Raw genomic sequence first — 24,184 nt, forward strand, 5'->3', positions numbered from 1 at the left:
AAGAGAGCTGTGGGTGACCCACAGAGTAAGAGATGTGTACTTAAACTTTTAAAATTTGTGTTTCATTGGTACATTTTGGCAGCATGATTTTGGTAAAATTCAGTTGTACTCAGGACTGGAAATTGTGTCTGGGTTCACCATAGGATTTTGAAATAATCATTGAAATCACAGAATTCAGAAGTAAATTGATTTTTCATTCTTTTTCAGTCCTATGACCCTTCTGGGCAAAGACTGTGCCCTTGGGTGACAGAAGGCTTGATTAATTTCATTGCAGAATTTGAACTGGGCATTGGTCAAGCCCCCAGCCTTCAGGATAAAGTCAACGAATACTTAAATAAAACATTTAAAGTTATTCTAGAAATGAACATCTATTTATAAGCCAGAAGTGAAAAATCAGTAGATTAGTCAGCATGAGCTCCTAATGTTTTCTTAATTCAAAGCTTACTTAGGGAAAGAGTCAGCAAGCCCTATTGATGCTTGAATCGTTAAAGTCTGATAAATAAGTTTAGTAGTTATTGCCATATTTATATGTAGATACCAATGACTCAAATAATATGACAGCTTAATTTGAATTCTGCTCCTATTGAATACCCTTCCTGAATATGGCAAAGAGAAAAAGGTTACAAACAACAACAAAGAGCACACCATTTATAATCTGGTAAAGTACCTTCTGTTCACGGGATTTCTTTCCTAATCTATGAAGCAGGGGTTACTTAATTCAATGAAAAATAGTTGTCACAACAGACATGACATTCTATCTCATACTTAAAGGAAGATGCAATCAGAAGTTCCCTTGAAAAGAGGGGCCAGGCTTCCTTCACTATTAAGCCTACTCCTCCCCTCCCCCCTCCCCTTTTCTGAGACTCAATCCCTTCTGTTCTCCATCTGCTCCGCCCCCGCCTATTGTTTCCTCTCCCAGCCAAGCAAGCCAATCCCATCTGGCCATACTCTTGCTTTTGCTGGCTCTAATTCCCATGGGCCTAGGAAATACTTGAATGCCAAGGCTTTTCTCCTCTTCAGGAGAATAAGGATAGCTAGGAGACTATCAAACAATTATCCGTAGAATTCACACTCATTAACATGCACATGATGTCTCAAATACGCAAACAGCACTTTTAGAATCCTCTCTTAGGCTAAAATCAAAAAAAAATGTTTCTAATTCTCTCACCTCGGATGCATTTTTAAAAACTGAAATCTTACTGTCTCTGAAATAATCAAAATTTATATTTCAAAAATACAAAAACGTTCAGTAATCCCAGACATGCATTTTTTTTTCAGTAAGCAGAATTAGTGTAAATAAGTGTTACTCAAATCTTACCATCATCAAATATTTCCATTAATTAATCAGGTTTAATAATCACTAATACATTTTCTGTGGCACAAAACATACAGTTAATTCACACATTACACCTTTACGAATTCTCAACGAAAACCCACTCTGCCACAAAAGCATGCATGGTCAGAATCTAAGCATATTTAGGCAAAATCATCACCAAGTCACTAACAATAATAAAGCAGTCTGGCGAGTCGTGAAAGCAGCTTTTATTCATGCTTTTACTCGAATCAACTTAATACACATATATAAACACACCCTCCCACAATTTTTGGTTGTCTCTGCCACAAGCATGCTCATAAGACATCTGAAGCTCACGCCACAAACAAAAGTAGAAGCAACCATGCTCAGGGTTTAAGGACATTTAAAAATTTAAAACAACCTTTCTACGTTGCATACAGAGCGTGCATAAATTTGACATGCAATCTCCAAGAAGAAACATTTTAATATAAATCTTAAAATTAGTTTATCCAAAAGAGTTTATTCTTATTTTCATTATTACTGTTCTTAGGCTCCTGGTATCTTAAACCCTGCATGCTGCAGTTCTAAGCTGTGCTGAGCACCGGCTGTGATAGAAGAAGCTACCTGCGAGTTTTCACAGTGCCATCTCATATCCATGTCTGTCTGGCTACCCTGCGTGCTTAGAGCTTTTTTCTTAATTCTTAATGGAAATCCTAGGAAATTTAGTCCATCCTCTGAAATCAATACTGGTGACAGGAGAGCTCCCTGACTCAGTGGGAGATCAAGATGATAAATTGCCTGCGCATCAGCCTGGCCTATCAGTGCCCTGCACACAGATGGGCGAGGAAACACACAGAAAAGGCTCTATCAGTCACGTGTCACCAATGAGCCAATGGCTGATGCACTACTGCAGGAAGGGATGCTGCAGTTCCGTCTGCAGTTGACGAGGCTGTTGGTAGACAGACCAGCCCGTGCCCAGCTCAAAAAGTCTTGGCAGTCTCTGCTGTCAAATTTGCTCCCCTACTGTGACTGCGTAGGGAAACGGACATTCCCCTAAACCCGGACCCAAATAAAGACCTATTTTCATGCACAGGAATTTTTCTCTGTATTCCTTTGTAATCCAATGTGACAGCTCAGCAGAAAGGAAACTACTTTTTAACATCCCAACCCTTCAACTCTTCTTATGTGCTTCCCTTCAGATGATTATCACCTTTTCACCTAATATTAAATTAGAAGCCTTAAACTGTGCAATTAGCATGCAACCCTCCTAACAGAATCGGCTCAAAGCTTTGTAATTGTAATTTTATTTTCAAGTTAATGAATGGCATTTTTTGAATACCCTGTTTATAATGAATATTGTTATGGGATAATTTTGTATAGGCAATTATGCAACATTAAGAAATACATTACTACGCTTTTTTTTTTTTTGCCAATTAGAGCTGTTTCTCTTTAAAGACAATTTAAGTCCCAATAAATATGCCATGTTATCGATCGTTAAAAAGACAAACAAGGTCACCTTATTTTTGATAAAGGAGGCAAGAATATACAATGGAGAAAAGACAGCCTCTTCAATAAGTGGTGCTGGGAAAACTGGACAGCTACATGTGAAAGAGTGAAATTAGAACACTCCCTGACACCATACACAAAAATAAACTCAAAATGGATTAAAGACCTAAACGTTAAGGCCAGACACTATAAAACTCTTAGAGGAAAACATAGGCAGAACACTATGACATAAATCACAGCAAGATCCTTTTTGACCCACCTCCTAGAGAAATGGAAATAAAAACAAAAATAAACAAATGGGACCTAATGAAACTTCAAAGTTTTTGCACAGCAGAGGAAACCATAAACATGAGGAAAAGACAACCCTCAGAATGGGCGAAAATATTTGCAAACGAAGCAACTGACAAAGGATTAATCTCCAAAACTTACAAGCAGCTCATGCAGCTCAATATCAAAAAAACAAACAATCCAATCCAAAAATGGGCAGAAGACCTAAATAGACATTTCTCCAAAGAAGATATACAGACTGCCAACAAACACATGAAAGAATGCTCAGCATCACTAATCATTAGAGAAATGCAACTCAAAACTACAATGAGGTATCACCTCACACCAGTCAGAATGGCCATCATCAAAAAATCTACAAACAATAAATGCTGGAGAGGGTGTGGAGAAAAGGGAACCCTCTTGCACTGTTGGTGGGAATGTAAATTGATACAGCTACTGTGGAGAACAGTAGGGAGGTTCCTTAAAAAACTAAAAACAGGGCTTCCCTGGTGGCGCAGTGGTTGAGAGTCTGTTTGCCGATGCAGGGGACACGGGTTCGTGCCCCAGTCCGAGAAGATCCCACATGCCACGGAGCGGCTGGGCCCGTAAGCCATGGCCGCTGAGCCTGTGCGTCCAGAGCCTGTGCTCCGCAACGGGAGAGGCCACAACAGTGAGAGACCCGTGTATCACAAAAAAAAAAAAAAAAAAAAACTAAAAACAGAACTACCATACGACCCAGCAATCCCACTACTGGGCATATACCCTGAGAAAACCATAATTCAAAAAGAGTCATGTACCACAATGTTCATTGTAGCTCTATTTACAACAGCCAGGAGATGGAAGCAACCTAAGTGTCCATCATCGGATGAATGGATAAAGAAGATGTGGCACGTATATATACAATGCAATATTACTCAGCCATAAAAAGAAATGAAATTGAGTTATTTGTGGTGAGGTGGATGGACCTAGAGTCTGTCATCCAGAGTGAAAGAAGTCAAAGAGAAAAACAAATACCGTATGCTAACACATATATATGGAATCTAAAAAAAAAAAAAAAGGTTCCGAAGAACCCAGGGGCAGGACAGGAATAAAGACGCAGACGTAGAGAATAGACTTGAGGACACGGGGAGGGGGAAGGGTAAACTGGGATGAAGTGAGAGAGTGGCATGGACTTATATATACTACCAAATGTAAAATAGATAGCTAGTGGGAAGCAGCCACATAGCACAGGGAGATCAGCTCAGTGCTCTGTGACCACTTAGAGGGGTGGGATAGGGAGGGTGGGAGGGAGACGCAAGAGGGAGGAGATATGGGGATATATGTATATGTATAGCTGATTCACTTTGTTATAAAGCAGAAAGTAACACACCATTGTAAAGCAATTATACTCCAATAAAGATGTTAAAAAATACAAACAAAATAAAACAACAAAAAATAAAAATACAAACAAACAAGCACCAAAGGATGTACACATCCTGCTTCCCAAAGCCAGAAAAATAAATGAGTTATCCAGTGTTGGAAATATGTACTTATTTTTTGCCTTTCCTCTAAAATGTAAAGTAATCCTTTCGTAAGCAAAGGCTCCACATCTAGAATACCATATGGAAATATATCCCCAATACATCTGCATTTATTGATTATTCTGTAATAGCAGACATGTTGCACAGTTCAAGGTAACTGAGATGATCGTATCCTGTCTGACAAGGAATGTTTTAAGTTGTGAGACTATGGTGTGTTTCAAATGGCAGTATCATGGAGATACTTTTTAAAAAGCTCAAAAGAAACATTGAATGATCTTCGGGAATAACCTTTATATGACAAAGAGTACCTGGGGAACCTCTATTGTTCTTTATGGCCCAGTTTTCATTATCTCCATGCATTTTTCAAGGACTAATTCTAACCCCGTTTAGAGTCACTCAATACTACTAAGAAAAAAATCTGAGAATAAATCGTGATAGGTATGCCATAAGAAAGTAAAGTGCCACTGAGGTTTAGAATGCTGAAATTCCAAAGCTCATTTTGTCTTTCCATCCTGGAAAGAATGGACTCTGTCAAGTTTTTGTTTTGCAAATTCCTTTCCTCTCTCCTTTATTCAATGTTGACTCTAAGGAAATAATAAAGCATTTCTTAAGTTCTTTAAAATATATATTGTTTTGTGCCCACTCTCTCCATTTGGCCTATTTATTCAATAATATGACCCTCAACAACCAAACTTTATTCTTTTAAAAGAAAAGATTAAGGCTCAGAGCATTTATCAAAAAGAAAACAACTATCATGAAACATTGACATTAAACCTATTTATTGAACTATTGTAATAGCCAAAAACTGGAAACCACCTACTCATCAATAATGAACTGATGAGATAAATTACAGTTTTACAGTCCGGATACTCTGTAGCTGTTATATAGAACGTCGTAAATTCAAACATGCGTATATGAAGAGATCTCTAAGATATATTGTTATGTAAACAAAAATTAAAGGTACAAATTTAAAATTGTTTAAAGGCTATATACCCACACGCATTTACACACACAAATACATAGCTGCATATGCAAAGGAAATTTCTGTAAGGACATAAAGTATCAGTTAATAGTGGTTAAATCTGAGGAGGGGAGCTGAGTTCAAAGGTGGGACCATAGCCTAGTTTTAACAGGTACCATGTTGGACATTTTTCAAATCAAGTCTATGTATTCCTCTTCTAATTTAAAATTATTAAATAATGTAAATGATGGCACCTATGTTCATTTATGGTTAAAAGGACGTGATTGGTAGATGTTTTAAGCAAAACTGTTGAGGGGAAAGGAGGACAGACAGAGGGAAGGGTGGCCTGTTTTTTTTCATGCAAAGAACACTGAGTACATGTGGGCAAGAAGAGAGCTGCTAGGTATAGGCTCTGGCAGTCTTAGCTGAAGACCTCCACATCCCATATTAACGTTCGATTCTCTCATCTCTGAATGCAGATAACAGTGCAAACTTACGTCTGTTACAGAGCTTTACAACTTCTAGCGACAATTCACCTGAATCATCTCTGATTCTTAGAGGTAGGAATGTGGAGGACTGAGAAATAAAGGATTTGACTAGTTACCTGAACTTGGGTGAATTAACTCTTTCAAAACGTAGTTTTCTCAGAAGGATGCAACTGGCAAGAAATGGCAGAGCTAAACTCGAATCTTAATTTAGGATATTGTTTACTGCTGCTTTAAAAGCAAGATGATGTGCATTTTTTTTTTTTTTTTTTTTTTTTTTAACCAATAATGGTATAGGGTTAAGGACAAGATGAAATCCATTTTCTTCTGGTTCCTACCTGGCACAAGCTTGTTTTATCCCCAAACCAGAACCTGGCTTAGAGATTCTATTTTTAACTCTTTTGTTGTTGTTATTCAGATTCTTATAACTTTAAGAGATATAAACTTTAAAAAAAGAATTGGCCAAATTTAGTGAAAGGCTTCTAATATGCATTATTCAAGAATTTTTTGTTTTACCCCCAATTATTCTAAATCATGGTTTATGGGGGGGGGTGATTTTGTCCCCAAGGGAACATCTGACAATGTATGGAAACATTTATCGTTGTCACAACTGGGGGAAGTGTTCCTAGCATCTAGTGGGTAGTAGCCAAGGACGCTGCTAATCATCTTAAAATGTACAGGACAGCTCCTACATCAAAGAGTTATCTGGCCCTAGATGTCCATAGTACTGAGACTGAGAAACCACGCTCTAAACACTGGGCTTTTCTACCTTATTTACAAACAGGTTAAAAAAGAAAAAGTATTCTGTATATATTGTGATGTGGCAAGGAAGGAAGTTTAGATGGAGAGAAGAGGATAACCAAGGCCCAAGGCTGTGGGTCACTCCAAAGTTAAGAAGTCATGGAGAAGAGGAAGAAACAGCAAATGAAGATGAGGCTAGGAGGAAAAGCAAAGTGTGGTGATCTGGAAGGCTGTGATAAAAAGTGTGTCAGAAAACACATTGGCATCAACTTGCTCGAATGCTGTTAATAGGTCAAGTAATCCATTCTCCATGGAGGTTTATATTTAAACAAAGGGTCTGAGAAATTAATCTCATTGAAATTAACAATATAAAAGGCTTGAGGTCCTTATTCCTTTTCATATTTGAATTTTTGAAGATGTGGCCAGAAAAAGTAATATTTACAGGGATCACAGGAGGGCTCTTTGAGGGACTCCGTGAGGGGAGGGGGCTTTTGTGACCCTCAAATTATACTTCTTAGGCTACTTTCGCGTCCACAAAGTTAGACTTGTAAACAAGCAAGCGAATAAATCCCATTTTGGACCCCTCCCCACGCCCCACCACAGCTTGCAGAGTGTCACCATATCCCACTAGCAAGGAGGTTAGTGATTCTTGTCTCCAGGACCCCACCCTGTCTTTCTATCCATAGATTAAGTTTTTAGGAACAGAGTTCTCAGAACCAGCTTCAGGCACTTTCCCTCTGTGACTCCTGTCATGCCAGTTTCCACACCTGGCCCAGCCTGTGCGTCAGTGCAACAGGGCTGAGATACAGAGCCGCCTGGAACACTGACATTGGAGCAGCTTCAAGCCACATTAATGCTCTTTGTAACAGGGAAATATTGCAGGAAAGCAGGAGAGGGAGAGAGAGAGAGAGAGAGAGAGAGAGAGAGAGAGAGAGAGAGAGAGAGAGAGATCAGAGAAAAGAGCCACAGATCTAGATATTACCACGTACTCTGTGGTGTGGGAGCATATTCCATGTCACAGTTCTCTTAAAACCAGAAGGGTTTTTACAACTCCAAGAGCTCGTATGGCTTGCATCGACCAACTCCTTCATTTTATGGATGAAGGATTTTGAGGCAGAGAGGTTAAATAACTTGGCTTAAATTAAGTTACAGTGGGATTCTGTCCCATTCCAGTCAATGGATCAACATGATATTGGCAAGTTTCAAGATTTTAAAAATCACCATAATTATTAACCAAAGTAAAACTTAGAGGAAGGGGAAACGTTGATGTCAAATAAGAGACAGTAGATGGCTCCAAAGCCTCCTCCCTCCCACACTGATGCTGGATTAAGGCATGGAAAGCTTTTGCTACCCAGGAAAGAGAGTATGATCCTCCACTGGGCATTGATAGGCTATGAAATACAAAAGAAGCAGCTTTGAGTCTCCTCCTTTCACAAGAATATGAGTGGTGGCTGAAAATTGTTTTATATGCAAATTCTCTTGTCTGTACTTTCACCACAGTGATGATGAATGGGAAGTAGGATGCATGAGTGACTTTTAAAAGACATATGTCAGGAAGTAAGCTCTAGTTGTGAGAGAATATAGAATAGGAAATATTCTGGACCATTTTCCTTTTTTAAGAGAACAAATAGAAATGGTAGAAAATCATAGTGGATTACCTTAGTTTTAAATTTTATTTTATTTTTTTTCCCCTACAGTGGCAGCCCTAGTTTGACACCATGGAGTGCCACTACACTCCTGTTAACTACTAATTTAATATTTGCAAGTACAGGTTAGAGGCAGGAAGTGAATTAATGTCTAAATGAGTAAAATTTCTCATATTCTAAATCTTATGTGTCGGTTTTCTGCAACCTTATTCATGTGGGTTATTTTTTTTTTTTTCCCGGTACGTCGGCCTCTCAGTGTTGTGGCCTCTCCCATTGCGGACCACAGGCTCCGGACGCGCAGGCTCAGCGGCCATGGCTCACGGGCCCAGCCGCTCCACGACATGTGGGATCTTCCCGGACCGGGGCACGAACCCGTGTCCCCTGCATCGGCAGGCGGACTCTCAACCACTGCGCCACCAGGGAAGCCCGGGGTTTTGTTTTTTTACACCGATTATTTCTCTAGTTATGCACGCTTTTTGCAAAGTGAAAACACAAGCAAAAACCCCACTGCCTTATATAATCTTTTCCATAACACTGTATTCTAAAATGTATTAAACTAATGTTGAAAATAAAAGAAATTGATACTCAGAGGGATTAAATATCACCTATATCCATGAAGTTAGCAATTAAAAGTCTATTGACTACATATCAAATGTTCTTTCCAAATCAATACCACTCCTAGTGCTTGCTCTAGACTCTCTGTCCTCAAAGTTTAGTACGCATAAGAACCAAGAAGGAACAAGTTAAATATTCAGATTCCTGGGCCCTTCCCTGGAGACTGATTCTCTTACTTGGATAGATCCCCAAAATCTACATTGTTGATAGGCATCCCCTCTCCATAATATAAGAACCTCAAGATCACCTTAGAGTTTCAAGTTCAGAATTCCTTTTCATGAAGAGTCATGTCAACAGGATTTCTCATGAATGGAAATGGGAAGCTTGTTTTTTAGGGAATAAAATTTAAAGAGTGGTAGGAATAGTGTTCACCAAGAGAGAATTAGAACAGAGACCAGTGGCACAGTAAAAAAGAAAAATGCAGGTGCTTTAGAGACATCCATGAAGGGATAGCTTCCTAAACTGGATTTTACAACATAAAGGATATTTTAGTTGAAAATATTTTTGAGCAAGGAAAATTAATGTGCATAGAAGAAATGTGCAAATAGTAGCATTTACAAGAATAGGGGTAACCCTTTTATAGCCACAGATAGAAATGACACTTGGCTGAATTGGTCCCTATCTCACTGCTGCCATTAGAAACCATGACTATGCAGATATCCAGGCAGGGTCTTTTTGCATGTCCTAAGAATTCATTTGTACTAAGGGTTTTCTTAGGATAGCTCTCTAGAAGTCTAGAGAAGGCAAGCTTTCCTTTAGGTTAGTGAGATCAGAACCCACTAGCATCACATCAAAGCTTCTTTAATGGATTAAGAGAATAAAACCACCCAGAAAGACATACCAAATCTATTTCATGCACAACAATGACACATGAAGATGAAGGGACAGTGCAGTGTACAGAAATCCTCCGGTCACTGTTTTCTCCCAGCTGGCTTCTAGGTTGGGCAGTTTAAGACCAAAGGGTAAAAATGGTGCTGAAAGGATGTCTACTGCCAGTCCTTAACTCATTTTTTAAAAATTTCTGAGCTTTTTGGCATACTATACATTTATTTTATTTCAACATAAGGATGACTAACTGTTCACACTGATCCAAACTCAAGACTCAAGGGACAGGTTTAATAAGGAACCGATTCTTTCAGGATGTTGTGAGTAGGACAATGCCTTTTACCAGACACCAGTGATCAAAAATAGTTTTCGTGGCTGATTAATGAAAAGCATTAATCAACAAAAGCCATAGTCCATGGTCCAGTCTGTTAGAAGGAAAGAGGGAAAGGAGAGAGAGGCAAGAAAGAACAGAACAAAAGGAAAGAAACAGTGCAAAACATTACATGTAGCTGAGGTGCATTAATAGACCTTGTGAGAAACTTGTTTTTCAGTGAGTACAGTTTGTCAGACATTATAAAATGTGAGTCCCCTTCCCCTCCACTTCCCCACCTCCCGCACTGATAATGGACCACACAATATTTTAAGCAACAAGAATGACTTTGAAAAGATACCTACACTGACAGTTACACATGACTTCACAATCCTATGCACGCACACAAGCATGCGCACATGAAGAATCCACATTTTTACTTATCAGGAGTAAATGTTTTCCATTAACAAAATCGTGAAACCTAAGTTGGAAACAAAGCTCATCGTGGACTAAATATAACATTATAAGAAAATCCGTGAAAAGGAGTTGCAAGTTTTCACTCATACAAATATACTGTAAAGTTCCATGAGCAAACTGCAGCTGGCAGAAGCACTTATTTCATGTAGACTTAATATTTATAGCAATTCTTTCCCAAACTTAAGATGCCAAAGAATTTGAGTGTTTGTTAAAAATGCAATTTTATGACCCCACCCTGGTGGACTTAATTATAATTTCTAGGGATGACGGTGAAAAACTGCATACTTAACCTCTACTCCTGGGGATTCGGATGCAGGTGGTTATGGGCCTCAGTGTGAGACACACATCTATGTATGCCCCCTTCCTGCATCCAGCCACTTCCCACCGTGACGCCAGCCTTGGACTGGATAATCCAATTCAATTGGATTACCCAACTGAACTCCTACAGCATGATACCTTTCATTGTGGGGGATAGAAGGCTGGAAAATCTAGAGAGAGCTTAGAAATGATGGGATGAATAGATTATGAATAGATTTCCTGCAACAGATTGCATTCAATTTGGATCTAGAAAGATGGTAGAGTTATTTTAGGAAAGGCCTGAAAGTGTAAAAGTGCTTTTCTTTAAAAATTTAGAATTTATTATATAAATGATAAGCTCCTTTATCTTTTCAACTGGAGGACCAAGCAATGCTTATAACACATAAGAAATGGTCAATACACATTAGTTGAATTAGTAAATATGATCACCACAACAAAGTAAATCTATGAAAAAAATTCAGTCACAATCCCACTACCTTCACAAACCTTTCTGTTGCTGTTGATGCTGTTGTTAGTGTTTTGATTTTCATTTCACATTCTTTTCTATTTCTTATCTGTACACACACATAATTTTAAATAGTTGCAATAATACAGCAAAGAAAACCGTAAACAAAACAAAAAGACAACCCACAGAATGGGAGAAAATATTTGCAAATGAAGAGACCGACAAGGGATTAATCTCCAAAATATACAAACAGTTCATGAAGCTCAATATACAAAAAACAACCCAATCAAAAAAATGGGCAGAAGATCTAAATAGACATTTCTCCAAAGAAGACAGACAGATGGCCAAGAGGCACATGAAAAGATGCTCAACATCACTAATCATTAGAGAAGTGCAAATCAAAACGAAAACGAGGTATCACCTCACACCAGTCAGAATTGCCATCATCAAAAAAATCTACACACAATAAATGCTGGAGAGGGTGTGGAGAAAAGGGAACCCTCTTGCACTGTTGGTGGGAATGTAAACGGATGCAGCCACTATGGAGAACAGTATGGAATTTCCTTAAAAAACTAAACATAGAGCTAACATATGGCCCAGCACTCCCACTCCTGGGCATACATCCAGAGAAAACCATAATTTGAAAAGATACATGCACCCCAATGTTTACTGCAGCACTGTTTATGATAGCCAGGACATGGAAGCAACCTAAATGTCCACTGACAGATGAATGGAAAAGAAGATGTAGTACATATATACAATGGAATATTAGCCATAAAAAAAGATCGAAATAATGCCATTTGCAGTGACAGGGATGGACCTAGAGATTGTCATACTGAGTGAAGTAAGTCAGACACAGAAAGACAAATGTCATATGATATTGCTTATATGTGGAATCTAAAAAACTGGTACAAATGAACTTATCTATAAAACAGAAACAGAGTCACAAATGTAGAAAACAAACTTATGGTTACCAAGGGGGAAATGCCAGATAAATTGGGAGATTGGGGCTGACATATACACATTACTATATGTAAAAGAGATAACTAGTAAGAATCTACTGCATAACACAGGGAACTCTACTCAATACTCTGTAATGATCTATATGGGAAAAGAATGTAAAAAAGAGTAGATATATACATAACTGATTCATTTTGCTGTACAGCAGAAACTAACACAACACTGTAAATCAACTATATTCCAATAACAATTAATTAAAAAATAGCTACAATAATAAAGATATAGTTTTATAATTTAATAAAATAGCATATACATTTTCCATCTTGACCTAGAACATTATTATCATTCTAATGGCAATACAATAGACAAACTGGTGTGCTATAATTCACATAATTATTTTGAATTATTTTGGATAATGCATTCATTTCTATTTTGTATTTATGCTATTGTAAATAACACTTTTCTTCCTTTGAATTTTTTTTTTTTTCATAAGATAAATTCCCCAAAGTGGGATTACTGGTCTAACAACGTAAGTGTTTTTATAGATCTTGAAACAATCTGCCAAAGCAGTTTTCAAAGACTTGTTCTAATTTTCACATTGTCTCCAGCATGCTATGTTCTATTACATCTTCACTGGTGTGAACATGTTGTCGTTTCTATCTGGAGATGCCCTTTTTCCATTTAAAAAAACAACTCTGGTAAACTCCTACACATTGTTTTATATCAAGCTCAAGTGCTACCCTTCCTTGCAGGCTTCTCAAAGTCCCCAGGCAGAGTTAGTCATGATTTCCATCATGTTCCCATAGTAATTTGTAATAATACCATTTTTAGCACTTAAAAAATTCTGTTTGTTGTAGTTGTTTGTATCTTTCTTTTTCTTCTTCCTGGATTATTAGGAACTGTGAAGTTGGACCCCTGTCCACTTCATCCTTAGAGCCTCTGGCACAGGGCCTGGCATATAGTAGACATTCAATAAATGTTTGTTAAGTGAATGAGGAATGAACGAATGAATAAATGAATGTGTCAACGTGCTGCACACCCAAGCCTCTTGCTGTATCTCTGGGTAAAATGCCTTCTTTCATCAACTCTATTATAGGCCACCTAGTCCTAGGAACATTTGTATTTTTGTAGGTCTGTTTTGTAATATTTATGTATTTTTTTACATTTGTATATTTTGTAGCTCCCTCTCTCTCTCCCTCTCTCTCTCTCTCTCTCTCTCTCTCTCTCTCTCTCTCTATATATATATATATATATATATATTTTTTTTTTTTTTAGCGGTAACCGGGCCTCTCACTGTTGTGGACTCTCCTGTCGCGGAGCACAGGCTCTGGACGCGCAGGCTCAGCGGCCATGGCTCACGGGCCCAGCCGCTCCGTGGCATGTGGGATCTTCCCGGACCGGGGCACGAACCCACGTCCCCCGCATCGGCAGGCGGACTCTCAACCACTGCGCCACCAGGGAAGCCCTGTAGCTCTATATTTTTATATTTTTACTGATCTACTTTCAGGTCTTGGTGGCACAGTTCTGTGACTTGTTGGGAATTAATTCTCTGAATCCTTTAGATAACTTCTGGGTACACCAGAGTCAGAAAATGTGTCTTTCCAGTTCAAAAAGAAGCATCTTTTATGAGTAAAATGTTAGGACTAGTGAACAGGATTATAAGTCTACCTGTGGAGACTATAGCATGTACATGGCCCCACTGTAGAGAGAATGAAAATTTAAAAATAATCACTGACACTGAATTATTTAATAATATATAATCAATAATTATTCTTACATTATATATCACTTTAAGCATTTTGACACACTTTGACATACACACTCTCATTTTATCCTTACCAAAACCTGGTAAGAAAGGCAGACGAAACAAGTATATCACATTTAAAATTTGGAAGATAAGGAATCTAAAGCACAGAATCATGGTTAGGAAGCGGAAAAAGCAGGGCCAGTACTCACATAGTTTGAATCGCATTTTACCCTCATTCTAATAAACTCACGAGAGCCCGCTGAATTTTGTTAATTAACCAAATTGAGAAAATGAGCTTTTAAACAGTATAAACTAGACTGGTGATTAAAAAACAAACAGGCAAACAAACAAGCAAAAACTGCTGGCAACAGAAACATCTGTTCCAAAAGAATACTTAAAAATAATTCCATATGCAAAACAAATAATATCAGAGGATTCTTATTGAAATTGGTGGCAGAGGGAGGGGGTTGCTTTCCCTCCTACCTGGTGGTGCACTTTCTATAATTTACACTCAGGAAAGCATCACAGTGGACCATTCACTCGCTCAGTCACTCAACTAATACATATTATGGCCTAACTAGGTATGAAGAACTATGGGTAATACAAAAAAAAATATATATATATATATATATGGCAGAGTCCTTCTCCAAGACCACACATATACACACCTACATTCTATCTCTCTCTCTTTCTTCCTCTCCCTTTCTCTCTCTCTATCACAGTATATTATAAATGCCACAGGGCTTCCCTGGTGGCACAGTGGTTGAGAATCTGCCTGCCAATGCAGGGGACACGGGTTCGAGCCCTGGTCTGGGAAGATCCCACGTGCTGCGGAGCAACTAGGCCCGTGAGCCACAACTACTGAGCCTGCGCATCTGGAGCCTGTGCTCCGCAACAAGAGAGGCCACGACAGTGAGAGGCCCGCGCACCGTGATGAAGAGTGGTCCCTGCTCGCCGCAACTAGAGAAGGCCCACACACAGAAACGAAGACCCAACACGGCCAAAAATAAATAAATAAATAAATAAAGTTAAAAAAATTTAAATGCCACAGAAATTACATTACATAGTAAACATTCTGAAACTTCAGGGACAAAAGATAACTTCTACGTCCATACCCTGTACTGAGTTCCAGATGTCCATGAAAGGAACAAAATGAAGGGATACAGATTTTGTTTCTTATTTTGTGACTTTGTATAAACCATTTAATCTGCCTATGCTGATGTGTCCTTGTCTGTGAAATAAAGGAACTGAATCACTTTTGCTAATCAAATGCATGTACTATGTGACCACAGGGGAGAGGGTAATTCAGTGGTAAGAGCACAGGCAGTGAGATCAGACAGATCTGGTTTCATGACCTAAGCTTGGGGCTTAGATCAGCTGGTTAGCATAAACTTTCTAAATCCCAGCTTCTTCATCCATAAAATGAGAATAATGGCAACACATACCTTTTGAAATTTCCCATAAGGTATAAATGAGATAATATATAACACTTAGCAGAAAAACTGGCACATATTCAATGGTCAATAAATAGTAATAATCACGAACTATTAACATGAAGAAGTTGCTGCTAAGTGCACACAATGTTTCAGTTCTACGGTTCTACATAATTTATTTTTGACACAGGCTCACTCACTGTGGAAGCAATTAGTGTTCTATATTAAATAAAGGTCAAAAACTTTGGCCAGGTAAATGCATACTTAGAAATTTTCAAATTAGGTATAGATTCATGCAAAGCCTTGGCAAGATGCTACATTTCATTTTGCAATGGGCTAGATTTTGCGGTACTCTTTGGAAAAGGCTAGGCTTTTTTTCAGTTGTCATTTGTATGTGACCTCCAGTTCGATCAATCAAAAACAATTAAGTCATTAGTGTGCTCTGAGTTTAGTCATTTCCATAAATGCTACATTAGTTGCCTTAGAGATTCTCAACTTCATTTCAACTGTGACAAGCATGATGAATGGAGTTCACAAGCATGACACACTCCCAGGCACATTCCCAGCAAGCTGGCTACAAACTCATCCTTTCCCTTTCACCTAAGAAGGCATATGGGGATGCGAGTGCGTTAGAGAGATGTTATCATAGACAATCTTGAATCTACTCTGCTGATTATTTAAGACAAACAAAAAACTTATTCACTCATTTTGGAAGTTAAACCATAATTATTAATGTTACTTAAAACATACTTCACATCTGATTGGGACATATCAGTATGTAAGAAATTATGGTACAGAATCACCCCATGGCATGACCCAAGGATATGTGCTTGATGTGTGGGAAAATCAAAAGCCCAGTCACTGAAGAAAATGCATTACGAAAGAAGAAAAAGATCTAGTATCACAAACTATGTGAAGTTTGAAAAGATGTTTACTTAATAACCTGCTACTTGGATTTTAGTGTGGTGATAAATTGTCTAGAACCTCAGAAGAGGCAGGACATATATGTGTATCATTAGTAATCTTGCATTTCTCTAAAACAGCAACTCTTAAATTTTTTAGTTTCAAGGAACATTTCACTCTTAAAAATGACTAAAGGCTCCAAACATCTTTTGTTTATAGAGATTGTATCTATGGATATATACTCTATTAGAAATTAAAAGTGAAAAACTGTTAAATATTTATTAATTCATTTAAAAATAACAAGAGTAAATATATTATATGTTAACATAAAACATACATTTAAAAAATAGCTTTTTTTTTTTTTTTTTTTGCGGTACGCGGGCCTCTCACTGTTGTGGCCTCTCCCGTTGTGGAGCACAGGCTCCAGACACGCAGGCTCAGCGGCCATGGCTCACGGGCCCAGCCGCTCTGCAGCATGTGGGAGCTTCCCGGACCAGGGCACGAACCTGCGTCCCGTGCATCAGCAGGCGGACTCTCAACCACTGAGCCACCAGGGAAGCCCAAAATAGCTATTTTTAAAAACAAAAATTTTTGAAGAAAGAGCACAGCATTGCTTTACATTTTTGCAAATATTTTAAATATTCAGTTTAATACAAGACATTTTGGTGCTAATATCTGTTTCTGCATTCAATCTGTTGCAAAATTACATGTCATTTAGTCTCTGAAAAACTCCCCTGTACTCTTGTGGAAAAAATGAGAATAAAAAGGCAAATAAAATCTTAGTATTATTATGAAAATAGTTTTGACTTCACTGAAAAGGTCTCAGAGATCTCCCCTCCTCCACTCATGCCCCAAGGTTTTGAGAATCACTGCTGTAAAGTTTCTATAATATTTAGAAACTACATTCATTATTAGTTTTTGGTATGTTATTATCTTCAGTACACCTATGTGCTATCCTTGTTTCTCTAATTGAAAGCTTCCTGATGGAGAAGACCATGTCTCACAAATCGTAGGCATCATTTACAGCATGGTAGGCCTGCCTAGAACCATAGTATAGCATCGATATATAATATGTGATTAATTGACCTACTGATTGATTAAAATTCATGATGTCTTATGGTTCCTTTAATGACCTTTAAACTATTTACTGTAGTAGCATTTGTACAGTCCATCAAATTTTGAGCCCATTATGTCAACATTCTACTTAAGTAGAAGGAGAAGCTAATTGTATCTGAAATTATTACAGATGAGACAAAGGGTTCTTTTTCCCCCCTCAGGAAGCACCTGTGAATTTTGGAAGAGAAATATGAGATGAGAAGTTAGAATTCTCCAATTCTAGGGATGTCATTATTACACTTTTTCCCCATAAAAATTGCCCTGATGCATCAGATAGACAATATTTCAAGGTCCAATTAATTTGTGTATTTACTTGTAGTTTCATAATTATAAAACATTTGAAAGCTAATAACATGGAAGGAAATGGCAGTTTGAATTAATTAAAAGCTAGAGTTTCATACCTCTATGAATGGGAAAAAAAGCAACAAATATCATTAGTATTTTTATTTATTCTACTTCAAAATCAGATCCTTTGAGAGACACCCACATAGTACTCAGAAATGAAACATTTCTACAATTATCCCTGCTGAATCCTTGCGGAGTGGGATGGTTGGCAAAATATATATTAAAGAATGAAACAGTCCTCCTAAATTAGAGGCTTTATTACATAATAAATAATTTCTTTGACTCTTACAAAATGGTTCTTTTATCTTTTAATCTGTGAAAACCCACAGAAAGAAACTTAGTGCCTGCCATTGCATTGGTAAGCAGATAACTGTTTTGACTATTCTGTCATAAAGAGAGTATATACTAAAAAAAAAGGCTCTTGCCTGCTAAAATCTGGGTAGATAAACAAAATAGCTGCTAGATTGGGAAGTGAAAAGTGGGGTCACTTATCTGAATTGGGCTTTCGATTGTCATGATTCATAGGACAGCAGGTATGCTAGCCTAGTTGTCTTCTGCTTTCAGAGGAAGTCTACATTTTGTAAACTCATGGCTGAATCACAAAGCGTAAGGCGTCAAGACTCAGTGGCTCAGTAAACACAGTTCTCTTAGGTATTTCGTCTTAAACCGATTTTGCTTGTGACCCACATAGGTAGAAAAGGAGCTCCTAATCCTGCCTATCCTACCTGTGAACACTTACAATGGACTGAGGTGTCACTGTACAAGTAAATTTGGGAAGCCAGGGATGGGGGGAGGTTTGTGGATGATTAATATTTGAACTGTAAAACAAATGTCTGAAATTCTTACTGACACATGTTAGTTGATGCAATTATGTGCCATTCAACAGAGTTAACCAAGAAACTCAAATAAACTAAATTGTAAATGTTGAAACTAAACTCATAACAGATTAATTTAAAAAGCAAAACTGTTACCAGATGAAAACAACACACAACACAAGTCAGGTAGGAACTCCTACTACCCATTCACATGCATGTGCAGCGGGAGCTTGGAAACGTTGCCCAGCAAAATGTGGCAGCCTGACTCTAGATTATTCAGTTTGAATTTTGAGTAAGTGTAATTGTATGCTATTTTTAGCTTATAAATGCTAAGGTTGTTTAATTCTTAATAATCTCATAGGTAGCCCTTAATTGTATTGTGAAAATCTAAGTTCAATGGTTTGTGTGCCATCAGCCTATGAAAAGCAAATAAAGGATGTACATTTCTGGTTCAGGCTGCAGTCCACCAAGTGGAACCTTGGGGTCTTTGGGCCAAGGATTTGTATGCGAAAATCAATGCTCTAAGGCTTATTAAATCTCCATATAAAAAAGATCAATTCATTCAACAAATATGTGTTGGGTCTACTAAACTGCAAACCTATTTAAGACTCTGGATACAGCAGTGAACAAGACAAGGCCCTGCTCTAGTCCATCTTCTAGTTAGAAAGTCAGAAAACCAAGAGCCAACCAATGCACCACTGTCAATGCCCTCCGGCCAGAGATCACTAGGAACATGCCTTCAGTTGAACAAGTTGGGTTTATTAATTTTTATAGCAAGACAGAACACACATCATAGGGAACCATGAAGCATCTCAGTAAGAGGGTGTTAGAAAATACTTATTAAGAGTTTGGGCTTGTATTAGTCAACTTGGGGCAAGGTTAAGAAAGCATGGCTTTGTTCTGGATTGGATGCTATCAGGAAGTAGAGGTAATTCTACAATTGACTAGGTATCTCAATAAATCTTATCTATAGCAAGAGCAGACTAGAGTCAGGACAGACCTGTGATTGGTAGATAAGCGGTAGTCACTCATTTTAACCAAAAGATGGTTTGACATTTTGTAGGTTGTACAGGGACCTTGATTTTAACTGTTTTTAAACAAAATAATAATGTGGCTTTGTTTTGTTCCGCTTGCTTATGGTCTCAGAGTAACCTGCCTCATGTTGGTATTCCGTGAGATAGTTTCTGTCCAACAGGCAAAAAGCATGATCTTTCTGTGAGCTCCAGGACAGCTTCTAATGATATTCAGGCCTCACTGTGTGGATTAAGCCAGTTCCCAGATTTCAGGGACTGCTCTTCTCTTCCAAGCATGCAACCAAAGAAGCAATAAATAAACAACAACACAAACGTGAAAGGGTGATACAACAGGGTAAAAGGGAGGGCCCTTTATACTGGGTATTTGTGGAAAGGTTCTTGGACTTGAACAACCAAAAGAAGCCAATTTGTGACTATCTTTGGGGAGAGTGTAAACATTCTAGGGAACAACTATGCCAAGGCCCTAAGGTTGGAAAGTGTTTGAGGTATGAAAGACAGATAGTTTGACCCAAGAATGGTCAGCGAGGAAGAAAGAAGGCAGGAGAGAGTCATGGGAGCTTTGCAGTCTAGGTGGGGGACTGAGACTTTATTCTAAGCGTGACAGGAAATCACCGGAAGTCTGAGTAATGACATAGGTTTACATACATATTAAAAAGATCCTCCTGCACGATCAATGAAGAATGTGTTATGGGGGTTGAAGAGCAGATGAGAAGCAGAGAAATGAGTTAAGAGGTTTTGCCGTGTAGGCAGGAGATGACAGAGATTTGCCCCAGGGTGGTGGTGGGAGAGATGAGTAGAAGGGACTATTTTGAAGTCAGTGTTGTGGGGCTTACTGGTGGGTTAATTTGGGGGGTAAGGAGGAGGGAGGAATAAATGGAGGATGATTTTACTAGCTATTGGGTTCTTGCTGTCAGTGATAATCTTATTCACCATATCATTCCTAATTCCTGATTCAGAGAAGGCACTGGATATTGAATGAAAGAATCCATGTTGTCAGGAATGTTAGCACAAGTAGCAAGCTTCAAAACTGTACACATTTATTAACAGTTGAGATTTGGTTCCTAATTCTCTCTATTGGCTTGTAGATAACTCGGTGGTAACAAAGTACAAAATAAACCCCAGTCTGGACAGAACAACTCAATCAAGGTAGTGTTGTCATAAATAAGTACTAAGTAAAGGTCTCCTATCTACTTAGTAAAAACATGCAGAAAAAAAGTCTAAAGTAAATAGATTTGGAGAACTTTTTAAAAAATAAACAGGAGGGCTTCCCTTGTGGCGCAGTGGTTGAGAGTCCGCCTGCCGATGCAGGGGACACGGGTTCGTGCCCCGGTCCGGGAAGATCCCACATGCCGCAGGGCAGCTGGGCCCATGAGCCATGGCCGCTGAGCCTGCGCGTCCGGAGCCTGTGCTCCACAACAGGAGAGTCCACAACAGTGAGAGGCCCGCGTACCGCAAAAAAAAATAAAGAGGAAAAAAATGGGTGATGACTTGTAGCAGATAAAAATCCCAAAGATTCTGAATTTTGTCCCTAAACGTCTTTGATATCTACCTTTACCTCCTTAACTCAAGTGAATGATACATTGGCTTATCTTGAAGGAGCCTTAGAAGAATTGGCTGTGATATTTGCTGCCTCGTGTCAACCTCTGAAAGTCACAGGCCCATCAGATGGCCTTATCTAATTTTCCTGCCCTGAACCCAGAGAGAACTATCGTCAGGGACACACAGAAGCTGGGTAATGAAGTATGCGCAGTAAACCACTGCTTCTCCAGAATCACACTGGGGAGCCTTCCGTTCCTCTCACAAGAGGAGTCCCTCAGGAAGCAGTAAGGAAGGAGAGTATGGGAGTTCTCCTCATTATTGCCTATGGAGGCACATGGTTGGAGCCCAGACTTTCTTTCCAGTGTGATGATGACTCCAGCAGAGGAGCCGGTGCCTCTACGGCATGTTTTCTTATTTTGGAATCCGATAGTTCAAAATTTTATTATGTGTAAGCAGAATAGGGTGTGGAGTATAAGCAGGAAGTTTCTTTCTGTCTTTTTCTACTGATATGTTTAAAGCAGTATGACCAATAAAAAGACAAAAACAGTCTGCTTAAGTTTGGGAATGTTCTTGTAAAGCACTAGAGGAATAGCTTCAACCCACAGATAACATGGCACCTAGCATACTTCCAGATTATGCAAAATGTACTGCACAAAATCTATTTTAGAATCCATTTTCGGCACGTTTTTACTAAGTAGGTAGGAGACATTTACTTAGTGCTCATTTATGACAATACTACCTTGACTGAGTTGTTCTGTCCAGATGGGGTTATTTTGCACTTTGTTACCACTGAGTTACCTACAATTTGACACTTTACTTTTGAAGGTTACTGAAACTACAATGGTGAGAGTTGGGGGAAAGCACAAACATCTCAGAGGTCATGTGGTCACAACCTACTACGGGGACACCATGTAAAATCATCATAGCTAAGGGAACTGCTTCAAGAAACCAAAGATAGAATGTGGTCATCCTACGGCCCAGAGGCAACCTCACAACCATTAAAATGACTCCCTGGGTCAGCCATGCTCACTCACTCTCATTCGAAACAATTACTTGATGATATGGCAAACTACCAAGTACTCTGCTTCGTGTATGGCAAAAGATGAGAGCGAATTCCTAGACATTAATAAACCGGTTAGCAGTTTTCTTCCACTCTGCTCATAGCACCATGGAAAAATCACTGAAGTTTGAAAAACAGGATTCTGTCACACCAATGCCTCACATCCAATGCTGCAAAAGAATGAAGTATTGACGCATTTAGGTGTAGTTCTCATAATTTCACCCAACTCAAAGCAATGACTGAACACTCCTGGGTAACGTGAAAGCACCTGGAGAAAGGAGAGAAAAGGATCTTTCTTCCCAATCCCTTTCGTACCTTTGGATTTCTCATAGCTAAGGATACACGTTTCTTACAGTGATTGAAGAGGGCGGTAACATCTGTCAAATCAGTAAAGTCAAGACATGAAACTCATTTTTAAGATCTCAGTAGAGGATAAAAATGAGAGAAAGATAACTTGTAATTTCTGCCAATTAGATATGCAGGAATAACTAAGGGAAATGAGGGCTTAAATAAAAGAAAACCACTTTCCTTGACTTTTTAAAAATTGAATTACTGCATTTCAATAACACTGTCATTTGTAATTATAAGAGTGTTGAAACTTTACTTCCCCTTTTCTCAGTCCTAAGTTTGTCTTCTGAGAGAAAATAAAATCTTTTAAGTGTAATCATATATCTTAAAAAGCAGTAAAGCCTAGTACTTTTTGTAATATTTTCAACAATCAATATACCTGAAAAAAAAAGAAAGAAAACAACCTATATTTCAAGTATGGACAGCACCATGCTGGAGAGTAAAAAAAATATTTAGGGAGCCTGAGTGCATGCCCCTCGGGTCTCATGACTCTGCCAAAATTATGGGGTGATTTCTAGAAACTCATTAAACCTTTCAAAAAATATTTACTGGGCATCCACAGTGGGCAATGACCTGTGCAGGGAGCTGGAGGTGGGATGGAGGTGAGCATGATGTACAAGGATAAACGAGATGCAGAATACGCCCTTAAGGACCTCACAGTCTAGAAGGAAAGAAGACATATTGTTTTTCACCTTGTACTAAAATCATTTGTGTATGACTCATAAAAAGTAGAGGTAAGTGTTATGGAATTTCAGAGGAGGAAGAAATTACTTCTTACAAGGGGGGATCAGGGAGGAATTTTAGAAGTAGATATAACTTCCTTTGCTTGGAAAAAATGGGAAGTGTTTGGACATGTACAGAAAGTGAAAGGATATTTTCCTGTAAGCAAGAACAGCATGAGTAAAGACATGGAGAAAGAAAGCATGGTGGACCAATAAATCGTTCTCTTCACCTGAACTGAGGGGAAAATTAAGTGGAAAGACAGACTGGGGATTTATAGTAAATGGTAAACTAAACAATGGCCACCTAAAGATGCCCACTTCTTAATCCCTGGAATTTGTAAATATGTTACATTACTTGGCAAAAAAGACTTTGCAGATGTGATTAAATTAAGAATCTTGAGTTGAAGAGATTATCCTGGATTATTTGGGTGGGCTCAAGGTAATCATAAATGTCTTAATAAGTGAAAGAAGGACAGTCGAGGTCAGAGGTGATGTGATGAGGAAAGCAGAGGTCAGAGTGATGCAAAGAAGGGGCTGTGAAACAAGGAATGCAGGTAGCTTCCAGAAACTGCAGAAAGCAAGGCAACAGCTTCTCTGCTAGAGCCTCCAGAAGGAAATGCAGCCTCACCAACCCATTTTAGACATCTCACTTCTAGAACGGTAAGATAATAAATCTGTGTTGTCTTAAGCCACCATGTGGTAATTTGTTACAGCAGCAACAGGAAACTAATACAGAATGGAATACTTTGAAT

General features: G+C 38.5%; 1 protein-coding gene across 39 annotated transcripts in view; it reads right to left on the bottom strand.

Annotated features, from left to right (window-relative positions):
- NRXN1 (neurexin 1) overlaps positions 1-24,184 on the bottom strand; it is a gene marked incomplete at its 5' end in the record, with an annotated part of 1,123,860 nt that overhangs the window by 49,385 nt on the left and 1,050,291 nt on the right. For 2 of the 39 annotated variants that reach the window (XM_082672722.1, XM_082672721.1), the window contains one exon: positions 1,919-1,951. The exons of the other annotated variants lie outside the window; for them this stretch is intronic. In XM_082672722.1, the coding sequence (XP_082528848.1) occupies positions 1,919-1,951 (33 nt within the window). Of the gene's footprint in view, positions 1-1,918; positions 1,952-24,184 lie in introns of those variants that run through there. 39 annotated transcript variants of the gene reach the window in all.

The sequence above is a fragment of the Grampus griseus genome, assembly GCF_964374135.1.
Source record: "Grampus griseus genome assembly, chromosome: 15".
NCBI classification, from domain to species: domain Eukaryota; kingdom Metazoa; phylum Chordata; class Mammalia; order Artiodactyla; family Delphinidae; genus Grampus; species Grampus griseus.